Source organism: Vespula pensylvanica, chromosome 1 (assembly GCF_014466175.1).
Source record: "Vespula pensylvanica isolate Volc-1 chromosome 1, ASM1446617v1, whole genome shotgun sequence".
Classification (NCBI taxonomy): Eukaryota; Metazoa; Arthropoda; class Insecta; order Hymenoptera; family Vespidae; genus Vespula; species Vespula pensylvanica.
This window is the reverse complement of record NC_057685.1, coordinates 1,140,134-1,155,133: the sequence shown is the minus strand read 5'-3', so window position 1 is coordinate 1,155,133 and position 15,000 is coordinate 1,140,134. Positions and strand designations below refer to the sequence as shown.

The following is a 15,000-nucleotide window of genomic DNA, read 5'->3' as shown; positions in this document are numbered from 1 at the left end:
TTGTCGTTGTTGGAGCTCGCTAACGATTTGGAATCTCTAATTAGTCTGTAACGACTCTGTAACGAGGCATCGATGGAAACGTGCTGGCATCGTTAAACGTCTTTTAATTTCTCTATCGAGGTATGTCGTTACTTGTTTCCAATACGTTCGGAATGTTCACTTTAATCTATCTCCTTCTCTATCTTTGTCTTTTGATAAGTATACTATATCTCAAAGAAATAATTTTTTTTTTACGTATCGAACAACGAAAGAGAAAAGGAAAGAAAGAAAGAAAGAAAGAAAGAAAGAAAGAAAATCAATTCGTTTGGAGATAAGATAAAGAGTATTAACAGGACTTTCGAGTTTAATTCGTATCGATTAAAAATATCTGTCTTAAGTTTCTTTGGAAAGAAAAAAAGAAAGAAGGAGGAATATAAAAAGAGAAAAGAAGAAAAAAAAAAAGAACGGAAATCCGAAATGAAACCGAAGGATTAATTATAACTTTGAATAATCATTTATGGACGAGTGAACATCGATGTAACTATATTTATAATCGGAACATCGGTTATATTATATATGTGTGAGCATGTGTGTGTGTGTGTGTGTGTGCGTTCATGCATATATATATATATATATATATATATATATATATATATATATATGAATGCATGCAATATCTGCCATATTTGTATAATGTATAACGTACGCGTTTATAATATTTATGAGAGTACCGAGGACAGATAATTAAGAAGCAAATGGACGATGAGAGAGAGATAGATATATGTATATATATATGGAGAGAGAGAGAGAGAGAGAGAGAGAGAGAGTCAGATGAAGGGTAGAGAACGAAACTGTAGAAGCGAAACGAGATGAGGTCGTTAATAATTTTGAAACAGGGTATCCTCGAAAACGCTCGGCTCCCGAACTCGAAAGACAATCCCGTGTTTGCGCGCTTCGTGTCGGTGAGTTACGAGTAGTATGAGAGAAAGATATATATATATATATATATATATATATATATATATAGCTTAGGTAAGGCACGTCTATTAATTAATGCAGCCGAAGCGTGCTTATAATTAAGAGGACGACGCATCGCGCATGAGCTCGACCAATGTTCGATGGTAACACGTAAGAAGATTCTCTCGATGACTGCGAAACTTTGCTAAGAGAAAATTTGGATAAAATTGATGTCGTATTATAATTCGAGTGATGATTACAATAGAATTTTGCTACGGGAAAATTTGAATAAAATTAATGTATTATAATTCGAGTGATAATTACAATAGAATTTTGCTAAAGGAAATTTCGATAAAATTGATATCGTATTATAATTCGAGTGATGATAACAATAGAATTGTAAATATTACGGGAAACATTTAATACATAGGTATATGTAAGTACTTAGGTAGATAAGTAAGTAGATAGTTAAGTAAGCTATATTTATACGTTTCTATGAAATATAATATTTAGTTATTCTCATTTCTAATCCGACTATGTAAGGTCTATGATGCATACATGCATACGTGATATTAACAACGGTAATTACGTTAATGTAAACCCTACCATGAGTCGCTTTTGCGTCTTGTTTTTCATCAACGCATAAATTTTCTAGTCATCTTAATGGTTGCGATAGGAGAATAAAAGGGAGAGAGAGAGAGAGAGAGAGAGAGAAGCTTAAGTGAAGGGTAGGTACGTTCACGTACGACGTTCCTTAACAAACAAGGAGTCCCGTGTCAGGACTCGTGTCAGGAGCCGTACCAGGATCAAGGAATTCAGACTCGTCCTCATAAATCCTACGGAACGGACGTTTATACCTTGTCTTTCCCTTTTCGCCATCTCTCTCTCTCTCTCTCTCTCTCTCTCTCTTTCTCTCTTTCTCTCTTTCGTTTCTCACTCTCATGCAATTCTTACTATTATTTTACCTCTAATGAATAATTCGCCCGATGTTTATCCGCACGTGAATTTCTCGCGTAAATGGAAAATCGATTCTCGACGTTAAGGTCGTTTGAAACTACCACGTGTTACGTAATCTCTCTCTTTCTCTCTTCCTCTTTCTCTCACATTATTTATTGAAACGTGCTATCTGAAACGATCTTCAAAAATCGTGATTTTACGAGGATCAAAAGTAAGGAGAAAGAGATAGATAAATAGAGAGAAAGAGAGAGAGAGAGAGAGAGGGATGCAGTCGTCTAGGATCGTCGATCGTGAATAAAGGAAAGAGAAGGAGAGAAAGAAAAAAAGAGAGAGAGAGAGAGAAGACAGAGATTGTACGTTAAAGCCGAAGTGAAACTTTAAAGTACGGAAAGGAACGCTCTTCGGAAGCCAAACTCGACTTAGCGAGTCCTTCTCTATCTTCTAAGACTACGATTCAATGGTTAAGAGGATTAGCTTGCGGTCGACGACGTACGCGGCAAGGAGGAAGATATACTCGGTATTAAATCTAGCAAAGCCAGTTGTTTCCTTCCAAAATTGATAGTAGGTAAATCTACCACCATGAAAACCGATTCGATAATATTATCCCTTAAAATTAATTGTTCAAATTAATACTTCCGATATTGTCAATAATTTTCTTGAGAAAATGGATGAATTGGTAAGTGAATATATAAATTAATAAATAAATAAATAAATATATATATATATAAATAGATATATTTATAAATAAATAAATAAATAGTCAATAAAATGTAAAGACGATATATATATATATATATACATATACACACACACATATATATATATGTATGTATGTATTTACAATGTAATATAAGAAGAGATCGTTATTTTACATAATATATTTAACTGACACAAAATAAGACAACCATAAAGGTAAGATGATGAAACATTAGAAGGTACGCGTTGTTAAAGATTCTTTTCCGGAATATATTTGAGGCAAGCTTATCCACGTAGAAGAGTGGTGGGTGACTCGATCGAGCGCTCTTGGGATGTACAAGCTCATAAATCCAGCTTACTCCTCATAGCGAATATCAGAAAGGGAGAGAGGGTGAAGTAGGTAGTGGTAGTAGTAAGAAAAGAACGAAAGGATGTGGGAAGTGAACCAAGAGACCAGAATAGAGATAGGGGGAACGAAGTAAGTCTCTGTGGACGAGACACGCGTTACAAAAACGTACGAAGATGTCGTACGTTTTGTGTCGAGAAAAGAAAGGAAGAAAAAAAAGAAAGAAGAACAAGAAAAATCGAACGAAAAGAGAGAAAAAAGAGACAAAAGTAATCTATCGCGACGATAAGAAAAGTGATCTCGTTTTTTAAATGACGCAGCTCTCCACCGCGATTAGAAAAATTATTCTTACGGTTTATCACTTTTCACTTTTATTTATTTATTTATTTATTTATTTATTTATTTATTTATTTTTTCTTTTTCTTTTTTTGATTTACGGATTATCGCTTTCTTTCTCTCTTCTTTTCTTTTTTTTTTTTTACGTGACTTCCACGAAATATATCATTGAATTTTATTAACCAATTTGGTTTTCATGAAAATCACCTAAGAGCGAACATAAACTATATTAAAAAAGCAACGTGATTTATGATCGTCCTGTGAAACATTTATTCCCGATCGATATATCGAGCTTACCTGTTAATGTACATAACAAGGAACTTTATGAGACTTCTCGATGGGATCTCTCCGATAACCGGAAGAGTTAGTCCGATCGAGGGGTGATTAATTTGATGAATTGTATCCTGTCTCCTCGTATAATTTCACTAACGCGACATCGAAATACGATCGATACGAAACAAACGATTATAATTTCTATTGGTCGTTTTTACTGTATTTGAAGAATTTTCTAGGGGATGTTACGTATATGGTGTACTATATGTTTCTTTTCTCATCAATGTTTCGACAACGTGAAATTGATATCGATAGTATTGTCTTTCTCTCTCTCCCTCTCTCTCTCTCTCTCTTTCTTTATATATATATAAATCCACGGAGAATCGACATCCATGTCTTGTAATGGGATTTTGATACTATACTGTTAGAGATATCCAACTTCGATGAATAAAGGAGTCGAGGAGATAATTTTCACGTCGAATACACCAACCGATGGTCTTTTAAAATCCGTCTACTTCGAATGTATTCGTTGATTAAAATTTAACGAAAGTCAAGTTCTCTCGATCCATTCTGATCTGCATCGATATTTCACGAAATATGAATATAACATTTATCTTCTTCTTTTTTTTCTTTTTCTCTTTCTTTTTCTTTCTCATATTTTTTTTTTTTTTTCATATAAAAAAGAATTTTGTTATTAGAAAATACGAAACGATCGTGTATTAAAATCTTGTTACATCGTAGGTCAATTAAATCATAGAGGAAGTTTAGAGCCAAATAATCTAGAAAGCACGAAGAAGGAGTGTTTTATCGGAACATCGGGTGTCGTTCGAAGTTGGAAGTATAAGCGTTCGTAGGATTAATGTGACTCGCCTTGTTAGATTTATGGTAGCAATATGAGCGTTCATAACCACGTCGAAACGCGTTCATTTTATGCACGGTTCATGTCGTGCGTATAGGATAAAATCGATTCGCATAAAATTCCTACGAATTTCTTTCCTCGTGGGCCGATGATGAACGTCTCTTTTGAAAATGATTATACGATTGCTATCTTTTTTTTTTTCTCTCTTTCTTTTTCTCCTTTCTTTCTTGTCGAACTTCCGACGATCGACAGGACGTAGAAAGATAGAAAAGAAAAAAACGAAAAAGAAAAAAAGAAAACATGCGCGAACAAAATTTAAAATAAATCCTTGAATGCGAACGAAAGACGATAATTTGTATTCTCTTCTTTGATAGGTAGCAAGAGTCCTCGTTTATTTATTCTAACTCTATAATAATCGTTAAGAACATTAGATAGTTGTTACGAGCTGACCACGCTTTTGTTAACGCGAAACTATAACTTTTTCGAATAATAGTCGTCAATACGCGAGCGATCATCCTATAAGTATATATATATATATATATATATATATATATATATATATATATATATGTATGTATGTATAACTATGTAAGTACTTACATATCTAGGTAGATAGGTCGTACGTGTAAGTGTAGATCTGGTACATATTGGAGGCTGTCGTTTTCCTCCTTGGCAGCCTCTCCTATTTCGACCCTTCAATGGCACGTGTTCGACGTGCCACCATTGTACCAAGGACTATTGTCTTTCGAACGAGCTGGCCAGCCAGCCAGCCAGCCAGCCAGCCAGACGAAGAGGATGACAGGAAACTCTGAGATTCCTGTTAACTCTCCTCCATTTTGCTATTGCTTGAGAAAAAAGATCAAATATAACCGTTATCACCTTATAATAATTCACTTCGATTCTATTGGCATGATTTTTCTTTCCTTTCTATCCTTTTTCTTTTTTTCTTCTTCTCTTCTTTCCTTTCTTTCTCCTCGAAAAAACATTTTTAAACGATCCTGAAGATATCAATTTATTTTATGCGAGAACAATTTCTTCCGTTATCGGTGACACCATTTCGAAAGTCGACGAGCATACATAAATACATGCATAAATATATATTTAATGGTCCCTCGAACTATGTACGACTAGGTTTAGATCGTCGTTTATACTCTTTGTTAGAAGTCTACTTATTAATAATTAACGCGGCTCGTGTTACGAGGGCGCGAATAATTAGCAGTTTAGACTTGTAACTGGAACGAGCTTGGTTTCCCGTCTTATCAAATATTTAAAACGACGTTTCCTACGTCGGTTTGATACTTCCAACCATTTTGTATGAATGATTTATACGGAGGGAAGAGTAGTTCAAGAAATTAAATAGAACGTTCTTTTTTTCTTTTGTTACAGAGCCACGACAGTTGGCAAGGACACGACGGCGATCAGGTGAGTGATTCTTGTAAAACTTCGAAAGGAATTTTCTTTTTCTTTCTCTGTTTCTTTCTTTCTTTATTATTATTATTATTATTATTCTTTTTTTTTTTTTTTTTTTTATTAAAAAGAAAAAATCTTTCTTTTTATTCTTTTTCTACGACAATTAAACCCAAGCTTTTAGCTTTTTCGAAATTCTTTTATTTGCCGAACGAAGCTTTGCTTTTACATGTAACTTGCATGATATAAACTTTATTCATTAAACGAGAGCTTTAATGGACGGGGGAATGAGTAATTTTCGTTGGGAAATTAATTAACGACGTGTGTGCGTAGGTTGCGTGTATGCATATGTATCTCTGTGTTTGTATATCTATTTGTATCTGTTTGTATTTTAACTGCATGTCCTTAATAATATCTATTTGTAATAGACGTACGTCACTTGTATTATACTCGTACATTAATTTATATTACAATCACAAGAATTACATGGATTTAAAGAAAATGAAGGAGCTATGTTTAATTGATGAACAAGAAGAAGAAGAAGAAGAAGAAGAAGAAGAAGAAGAAGAACGTCCGGTGTTCTTAAAAGCAGCTAGCAGTTAGTGAAAATTTTATAGAAATTACGAGTCTCGTAGTAGTAACTAGGAGTACAATCGAGAACCTCGGAGAGTGTTCTCTTGTCTCTCTCTCTCTCTCTCTTTCTCTCTCTATCTCTCTATTTCTATCTCTCCGTCTATCTCTCTTTCTCTGTCTTTTCATTGCCATCTGCAGTGCTTTGTACGAGCTCTGAGACCGACTCAGTCTCGTCCTTATTACCGGTGTTGCGGTTTAATGACGTTATGGTTGGCAAGTGTTCTAGAGCGAAAGCGTCTAGGGTGTACGCGTCGGGACGCTCCGGTTCTCCGTTAAAGCTTTCGCGATTAGTCGACGGGAACATCGTTCGTCGGTTGGGAAAATATTTACCGGAACCGGGAAATTCGCATGACATGATGACGCGTTTCTGGATTAGATTAATCGATCTTACCATTCTCTCTTCTTACACTTTGTAACTTGCGCGATTAACTCTACTGGATCATTCTACGGTTTGATTATCGTTCGATCTATTTCTTTCTTTCTCTTTCTCTCTATCCCTTAATCGCTATGATCTCTAAAAGAACAAATCTATATATGTTTATACGTATATACGAATAATTCGTAACACTTTATAATAATAACAACGATAATAAACGATCTCGTATAGGACGTGGTTGAATCCATCTAAACCAAAAAGAGAAACGTACGATTCCAAAAGAAAAAAGCAAAAAAAAAAAAAAAACTGAATCCGTGACTTAAACATTTACCCCCAAGCGTGCGAGTTGCAGCAAAAAATAAAGAAAGAAAGAAAGAAAGAAAAACAAAAGTAAAAAAAAGAAAAGAAAGTATCGACGCCATATGTTATATGTGTCATCCGTCGTATCAGACAAATCTATAAAAAAAACTTTTTGCTACGTTCAGTCCCTCCACAGAAGATATACCAATTTTCCGAGATAAACGGGACGCGTTTACACCCACGTACGTACGTAAATCTATATAAGTACGTTTGAAATTTCCTCTCTTTTGATAATCGTTCGACATCATCGATATTGTAGCATCAACGTAGTCGGGTATCGGCAGATAATCCATTTCCTTCGATATCAGGGTACTCTTCTGACAGCTCGAGAGACGTTGGCAGATGGTAAGAAGAGTAGGAGGGATGGACATGCGATGGAGGGAAGGGAAACGATGAGTTGGGGTTGAAGTTAGAGCTTGAGGTTGAGGATAGGGAGGGAAAAAGGCAAACCGCGATTTCCTCGATTATGCAAACGACGGATTTATCGGTAACGTACTGATGCCTAAGGAAGTGCACATTGCGAGTTGGCACCACCAAACGGGCCGAGCGATCCATCTTACCTTATCGCCTCGATCCTTCTCTTCTCTCTTTCTATCTCTGTCCCGCTCATCGGAGTCTACATCGACTCTCCTCGTTCGTAAAGTAGCGTAGATATAAAAGGAGGGCCAATCTTACACGTACGATGTGCCAAACTATCCAGAGAGAGAGAGAGAGAGAGAGAGAGAGAGAGAGAAGGAGAGATTCCCGTAGGACGACCGTTTGATAATCCAACGTGGTTAGAAACTCGCTTTCTTGAAGGAATTTAAGGTAGGAGCAAGAAAGATAGAGAGAAAGAAGGAAAGAGAGAGAGGGAGAGAGAGAGAGAGAGAGAGAGAGAGAAGTAGTTTAACAATGGCGGCGTTGGCTTGAATGAGATTTAGTGTGCCGTCTAATCGGGTTTACCTTCGCCTTGGGGCCCTGTCTCGCACTGATACGCCGATACAAACCAAGAATATCGTCTTTCGAGTGAGTGAGAGAGACAGAGACACAGAGAGAGAGAGAGAGAAAGAGAGAGAGAGAGAGAGAGATTTGTAGAGGGAGAAAGGGCTATTGCTGCTTTTGCTGGTTAAGGGAGACGGAGCTTAAACGTCTGAGAAACGAGCGATGAATTTTAAAACGGTTCCCTCCGACGACGACGACGACGACGACGACGACAACGACAACGACAACGACAACGACAACTACAACGACAACGACAACGACGACGACGTTATCAACTCTCGACAGCTTTTTTCCTTTCTTTTTTAAGCTTTGTTTTCCCTTCCTCTTTCGGGTATCTTTTTCTTCGAGACGAATCGATGGGACAGAAAAAAAGAGAAGGAAAAGAAAAAAACGGGGGAAAAAAATACAAACAAAGAAGAAAAAAATTTGTATGGAAGATTAAAAAAAAAAAAAAAAAAACCAATGCGATCTTCGTTAAAATAATCGATCGATGAATTATAAAGCGATCGATTTAGGTTCGTCACGATTTTAGAAAAGCGTTCGATAACTCGCGTTCGTCGCTTTTTCTTTTTTCTCTTTTCTTTTTTTTTCTTTTTTTTTTTTTCTTAAATCAATTTTATAAAAATCCAATGATAATAATTTGGTCAGTGACAGAAAAAGCAGTCGCTTATACGAGAGTTTCGTTTAACGTAAGTTACGATAGAAAACTCGGATTATTATGGCAAAGGAAGACAACGAAAGGGTAAGAGCCCGCACGAGAGAAAAGGAAAGGAAGCATGTAATTTAGCGAGCTTAAACAGCTGGTGAACGTGAGAGACGTGAATTTAAAAGATTCGTTAAAACTCGCTATACCGGTGAACTAAGGCCATACAACATAGACAACTCTAACTCTCCGTCCACCTATTAAAAGGTGAACGGAGTTCGAGCTTCGTCCAGGGTGATTAAATAAAAGCTTCCCTTCTCTCGTGCTTTATCGTCTTTTAAAGTGTTTTAACGTCGAGCTTACTTTAATCTACGGTTTTGAAAATTTTATATCAACGTTGCTTCCTTTTCTTTTTTTTTCCTTATTTGGTTTTTTCTTTTTTTTTTTTTTTGATCTTTCTTTTTCTCCATTTTTCTATGAAATCCGAGCAGACCGATGAACTAATTAAAAATAAATATCGTCGATTAAAAGTCCGTACTTGTTCGATCGAAAGGTGAAAAGTCACGATTAAAGACCTTCTTAAATTACGAAACGAAAAACGTTATCTTGATCTTCGTTGATTCGAAGTTATCGACGGTTCGCATTGCACCATTGAAACTCAATACACGGTGGGGGTGTCGATGTCACTTGATGAAGAGAGAGAGAGAGAGAGAGAGAGAGAGAGAGAGAGAGAGAGAGAAAGAAAGAGAGAGAGGAAGATCAAGAGAGGGTGAAAGATGGGAAGGGAGGAAGGAAGGATTGGATCGATTTCCGGTCAATGAGTTCTTGCTTCGAGCACCATGGCCCCGTGCCATTGTCTTCGATGGCTCTTTCGATCCTTTCACAAAGTACCTGCTGCGCATCGGATTCTTGCATCGAATACCCACAATACTGGCAGCGCATCGGTGAAAAGCTCTGTAAAGAAAAAAAAAAAGAAAAAAAAAAGAAAACAAAATGCATACAATGCCGACTTTTCCACCGACTCTCTCTCTCTCTCTCTCTCTTTCTCTCTCTGTTTCTACGTATACTCCCTCCCCTACCCACTCTTTATCTTTTCCCTTCTTTTCTTTATTTCTCTTGAACTTGTCGCTTTTCTCATTTTCCTTTGTCGATGCTCGAGTTATCTTTCTCTCTTTCTCTCTCATCGTCCGATAACCTACCCTCTTCGTTCGAACTTTTCTCCCCGTTTAGTCTTATTTTTCCCGATTTTTTTTTTTTTTGGTAAACGATAATTAATGTAAAAAAAAAAAAAAAGCTAAAAGAAAACTCATGAAATTAATTAAAATTTTATCAATCATGTATTTTAGATATTTTAGATATTCGTTCACGCTCGATATTTTCACCCTCGTTGAAGGTTACTTAAGGATTATTCATTTAAAAGAGCAAGTGAATCGCTACTTATCGCGTCGTTATTGTTATTTTATAATTTTAAAATGTTCAAACTTTAGGACATTCATGCGCTAAACTGTTATCTTCTGAGACACAAACAGTTTAGATTTTCGATATTTTTTCGATATTTTTTCTTATAAAAATGATAGACTTCTTATTAAATTATGAATCGATTAAAATCGTAAGTTTAACTTTATCAGGTAATAGAAAGCAATCCCTTTATACCGGGCAAGTTACGTAGGTAATGAGTTGGATAAGAAAAGGGTGAAAGGTCAATAGGAATCAGTCAGAAAAATCTGTATAATCAGTGAGTACTCGTCGTTCTATCAAACCGGTCGCTAATTAGCTAATTAAATTTGTGATTAATTCTTAAGCCCGTATTCTGGATTCTGTAGAATCGTAAATACGTTTATAAATCCGTATCGTATAATCATTTAATAAATCTGTATTCCGCATTTTATAAAGACGCTAATAAATTTATAAAATCGTATACAAAAATGAATTAATAGTAGCGATCGATCGAACGACGTCCAACTAGCTAACTCATTGAGTTAAGTCGAGAAAAGATTCTTTTACCTCGTTCGTATAAAAAAGTAAGCTACTTGAAATATTTATTTGAATACACGTATATATAAGATTACCACGTTCTTTCGCCAGCCTATAAATTTATTAAATCTTCTTCCATTTTATTCTATCGACTATTTTTTATTCCTTGTCTCGAAGCGTCTTGTCATCGAATTTGTTCTTTTAATGTTAATCTCTGACAAAGGATTCAACGACCTGATTAAAAACTTGGATGATCTTGAATCACGTTGAGAACGCGTAACGAATTGATATAAAATAAAATTAAATTAATTTTTTCATTCCCGTTAGAGAGGGAAGAAAAAAAAAAGAAAGAAAGAAAAAGAAAAAAAAAGCAAAGAAGAAAAGATTATTTCAAACGTTTTTGATCGAGCTTTTTTCGACATATTATTCGAAAAATAGTATTCGCCAAAGCATCCACGACAACGAATCGCCAAACGGATTTCCATAAAAGTTTCTCAATAGGGATTTGACAAAGCCTCGGTCGAATGTCCAACGTTCGAACTTTCGTTTTTACTCCCGGAGGAACGTGAAGAGGAGGTGGTTGGTGGTAGGAAGAGGGTGCAAATCGCGGCGAGATTTCGCTTGGCACTTTCTCGTATTTTCCTCTTCGCCAGTGCCAGGAGAAAAGCCCTTCGTCGTCTTGCTTGCGCTTTTTACGTTGTCACTCTTCATTCCGCACTTTCGTGTTATATCTTTTATTTTTTTTTCTTTTTTCTTTTTTCTTTTTATCGGACAGAGGGATTATTAGAGATTTCCCGCAAGAGTTTTCCAAAGAGCTTTTTGAAAAGGGAGGTAAAACGAAGGCAAGCTGTTGAAAAACTCGATACAAAACGACAGAGAGAGAGAGAGAGAGAGAGAGAGAGAGAGAGAGAGAGAGAGAGAGAGAGAGAGATGGGATGGTGATAGTTTCCTCTAGTTTTTCCAATAAGCGACAACTCTTTCTCTCTCTCTCTCTCTCTCTCTCTCTTTCTCTCTGTTTGTCTGTCTATCTATCTCTCTATCACTCATTCTCGTTTATTTAGTTATTTTTCCGTGTCATCGTATAATTCAAAGCTCGATACCCGTTCGCGATATTCGAGAAAAGTAACGAGAGATCGACTTCTAACGACTTCTTCCGAAATAAAAGACCGTAGGTTCTTCTTGTCGAAAAAGTCTAAAGTTAAAGGGTTCTTTTCGCGTCCTTGAGAATTACTTTCGCGAGAGATCCGGTAGATATTCAAAGTGAAAACTTCGTAGAAGGGAGTCTTACCAGGAAGGTAGCTTAAAAAGGTATCCACGTTAAGGCGTTTAATTCGTTTTCTTTCTTTTTCTTTTTCTTTTTTCGTCTTTTTTTTTTTCTTTTTTAATTTTATCTCCTATTTTTTTTATCCATTTTATTTTTCTTCTTCTTTCCTTTGATCTCCCTCCTTCTCATCTTATCTTCGATCCTTCTCGCGATTCTCCTTCGTTGATCCGATCGTTCGAGAATTCTGATCATTCTCGAAAAAAAAAAAAAAAAAAAAAAGAAAGAATAAGCGACATTCGTGATTTCGTGCTTGACTTAATTTCGTTCATTCTGATTCTCAATACCTTCTCTCCCTTTTGTCCTCTAAATTTTTAAAGAAAAAGAATATTCGCGTAGCACTGAATGAACATAGTAAGTAGAAAACATGCGTTTCGGGACGAAACTTTAAAAAAAGAATTCGTTCGATAAACGTGAATACTCGATAACAAGAGTGAGGCAACATTGACGAACGAATTAACCGTTTAATTCTTTTTTTCGAGGCTCACGAAATTTGTTTTTGTTCGGAAGAACGACGAGGCATGCTTTTACGATTTTAATTCGATTTGGAGGTCGTAGCTTTGAACCGATTAGGTAGGTAGTAACCTGGTTCCCTTTAAATATGTATTTTCATTCTTAGAAGAATTTTCAACTACGTTATCTACCATCTTTCTTTCACTTGATTCACTCTATGTACTTGTCGCGAAACGTTCATCAAAATCGTAATTTTATAAAGTATCCGAACGAGAACGTTTCTCTCTGTCTTTCTTTTTTTCGAAGCAAGAAGAGTGAATTCAAAGAAAAAAAAAAAAAAAGGAAAAAAATACAAAGAACAAGAAAAAAGGAATTTAATTTTATCGGAGCATTTCCGATCGATCGAATCGAACATGATTTCTTAACTAATAGAATAATTTCTTTCGATTCGATCGTTCGTTAAAAAGAATCATCGATGGACGACAAGAATAGAGTTACTATTCGTTTTGATAAATTTGTTCCTTCTCTTTAAACCTTCTGGATCTAATCAAACATTCTATAAGTCCTACTCGTCGATGAAATTCTTTAATTTGTAAATATTCGATTATAATTTCCGACTGACCTACTTACATACTTACGTATCTCGGGGATCTATACCAAGAAATAAACTAACGTCGAACGGCTTACGTGGCTTACAATTAGTTACACACACACACACACACACTTTTCTTTGGGAAAATCCTAGAAGCTTTGTTAAACGGGACTAACACGTGTAAAAGGGTTTGAGCACAAGGAGAAGAGAAGAAAAAAAGAAAAAAAAAAAAAAAAAAGAAAAATCATGGGCGATGGTGCCAATTACTGCCAATTAATTAAATCTACCACGATCTCAAGCTTCGTTCGCGTTTTCTTTTTCTCGCTTTCTCTCTCTCTCTCTCTCTCTCTCTCTCTCTCTCTCTCTCGCTCGCTCTTTCGCTCTTTCTCTATATTCTTTTTCTCTCTCGTTGTACACGCAAAGAGAGAAAAGTTCTCTCGTCCTTCGCCGCAAATGAGCCACTTCAGACACGAGAGATTAGCCTAGGGTGTTCGCTAGCTAAGTTCCTGTTTTCGTTCCCTGTGTTTTTTTTTGTGTGTTTTCTCTTCTCTCATTACTAGGCCGTCGTCGTGGAATACCAGGGCTACTGTTCCACCGGTGAGGAGGAAAAGGAGAAGGAGAAGGAGAAAAAGAAGGAGAAGGAGGACGATGAAATTGCGAAAGGGAAAAAGAAAGAAGGGCATGCACAACGCTGGGAGTGAGAATACGTACACGCACATACATATATGTACATTATGTATACACACACATACACACACACACGTACCCACAAACATATATATATATATATATATATATATATATATATATAAGTGACACGGCTAATTACGTTCCTTCGCCTTGTTTCCTACCAGCAACCATCCATAATTTGTGTTACACGAAATAAACTGAAAAAAAATGGTCGTTTCGTTTTTCATTCGTTTCTCATTTCGTTTCATTTCATTTCATTTCTTATTATTTTATTTTATTTCGTTTAGTTTCGTTTCGTTTTATTTGACTTTATTTTATTTGACTTTATTTTATTTCATTTTATTCTATTCTATTTGACTTTATTTTATTTTATTTTATTTTATTTTATTTTATTTTATCTTTCTTCCATCCTTCATTCTATTTCACAGGCTTCGCTCGTTCTCGTATTTCCTTGTTCCTTTTCTTTTCTCTCTCTTTTTTTTTTTTTTTTTTACCCCGTTTTATTTACAAAACGTACAAAAACGCGAACGAATACTCGTTTACCATTTGACGGACTATGCACGTACGTTTAACGTAACGTTGAACGAATAACGTCTTCGAGTATTCATTGGCAAACAACAAATACGCCATAGAATGGCGTAAATAACGTTGTGCCAGATAAGCGAAATTAATCCAGTGCAATTTAAATCACGTGCGCGCGCCACAACCGCGATTTATCGCGCGTAATTGCGTGAGCTGCGTGATAATTAATCGGCCGTTCGTATTAAGCCAGCAATCGCTGGCAAACGGTGATACTGCTACATGCACGTACGAACGAATCTTGCACGAGTTTTACCTGTATCGTGCTTTAAATTTTCCCGCGGATTTATTGGGCCGCATTTAAATAACGCGCTTCTAGCGTTTCGTCTCGCACTTTGTCGAAGGTCAAATGCGATAACAAATACAAAGTGCATGCGACATACATTATATGTGTATATATATATATATATATACACATATATTTACACATACATGCATACGAAGAGAGAGAAAGAGAGAGAGAGATAGACGCGCGTATAACGAGTGCACGCACGTTGCATTCGGTGCAAAAGCGACTGCTTTATCGACCGTCGTTAAAGTGCACTTCGCACGTGATAGGTGTCGCTCGATGTGTCCTCCAACTATAAT

At 36.1% G+C, this 15,000-nt stretch overlaps 1 protein-coding gene across 1 annotated transcript in view; it reads left to right on the top strand.

The window, feature by feature from the left end:
• LOC122630551 (disks large 1 tumor suppressor protein-like) overlaps positions 1–15,000 on the top strand; it is a 263,281-nt gene that overhangs the window by 110,213 nt on the left and 138,068 nt on the right. Inside the window, 1 exon segment of the mRNA XM_043815157.1 lies at positions 5,790–5,825. Within this exon segment, the coding sequence (XP_043671092.1) occupies positions 5,790–5,825 (36 nt within the window).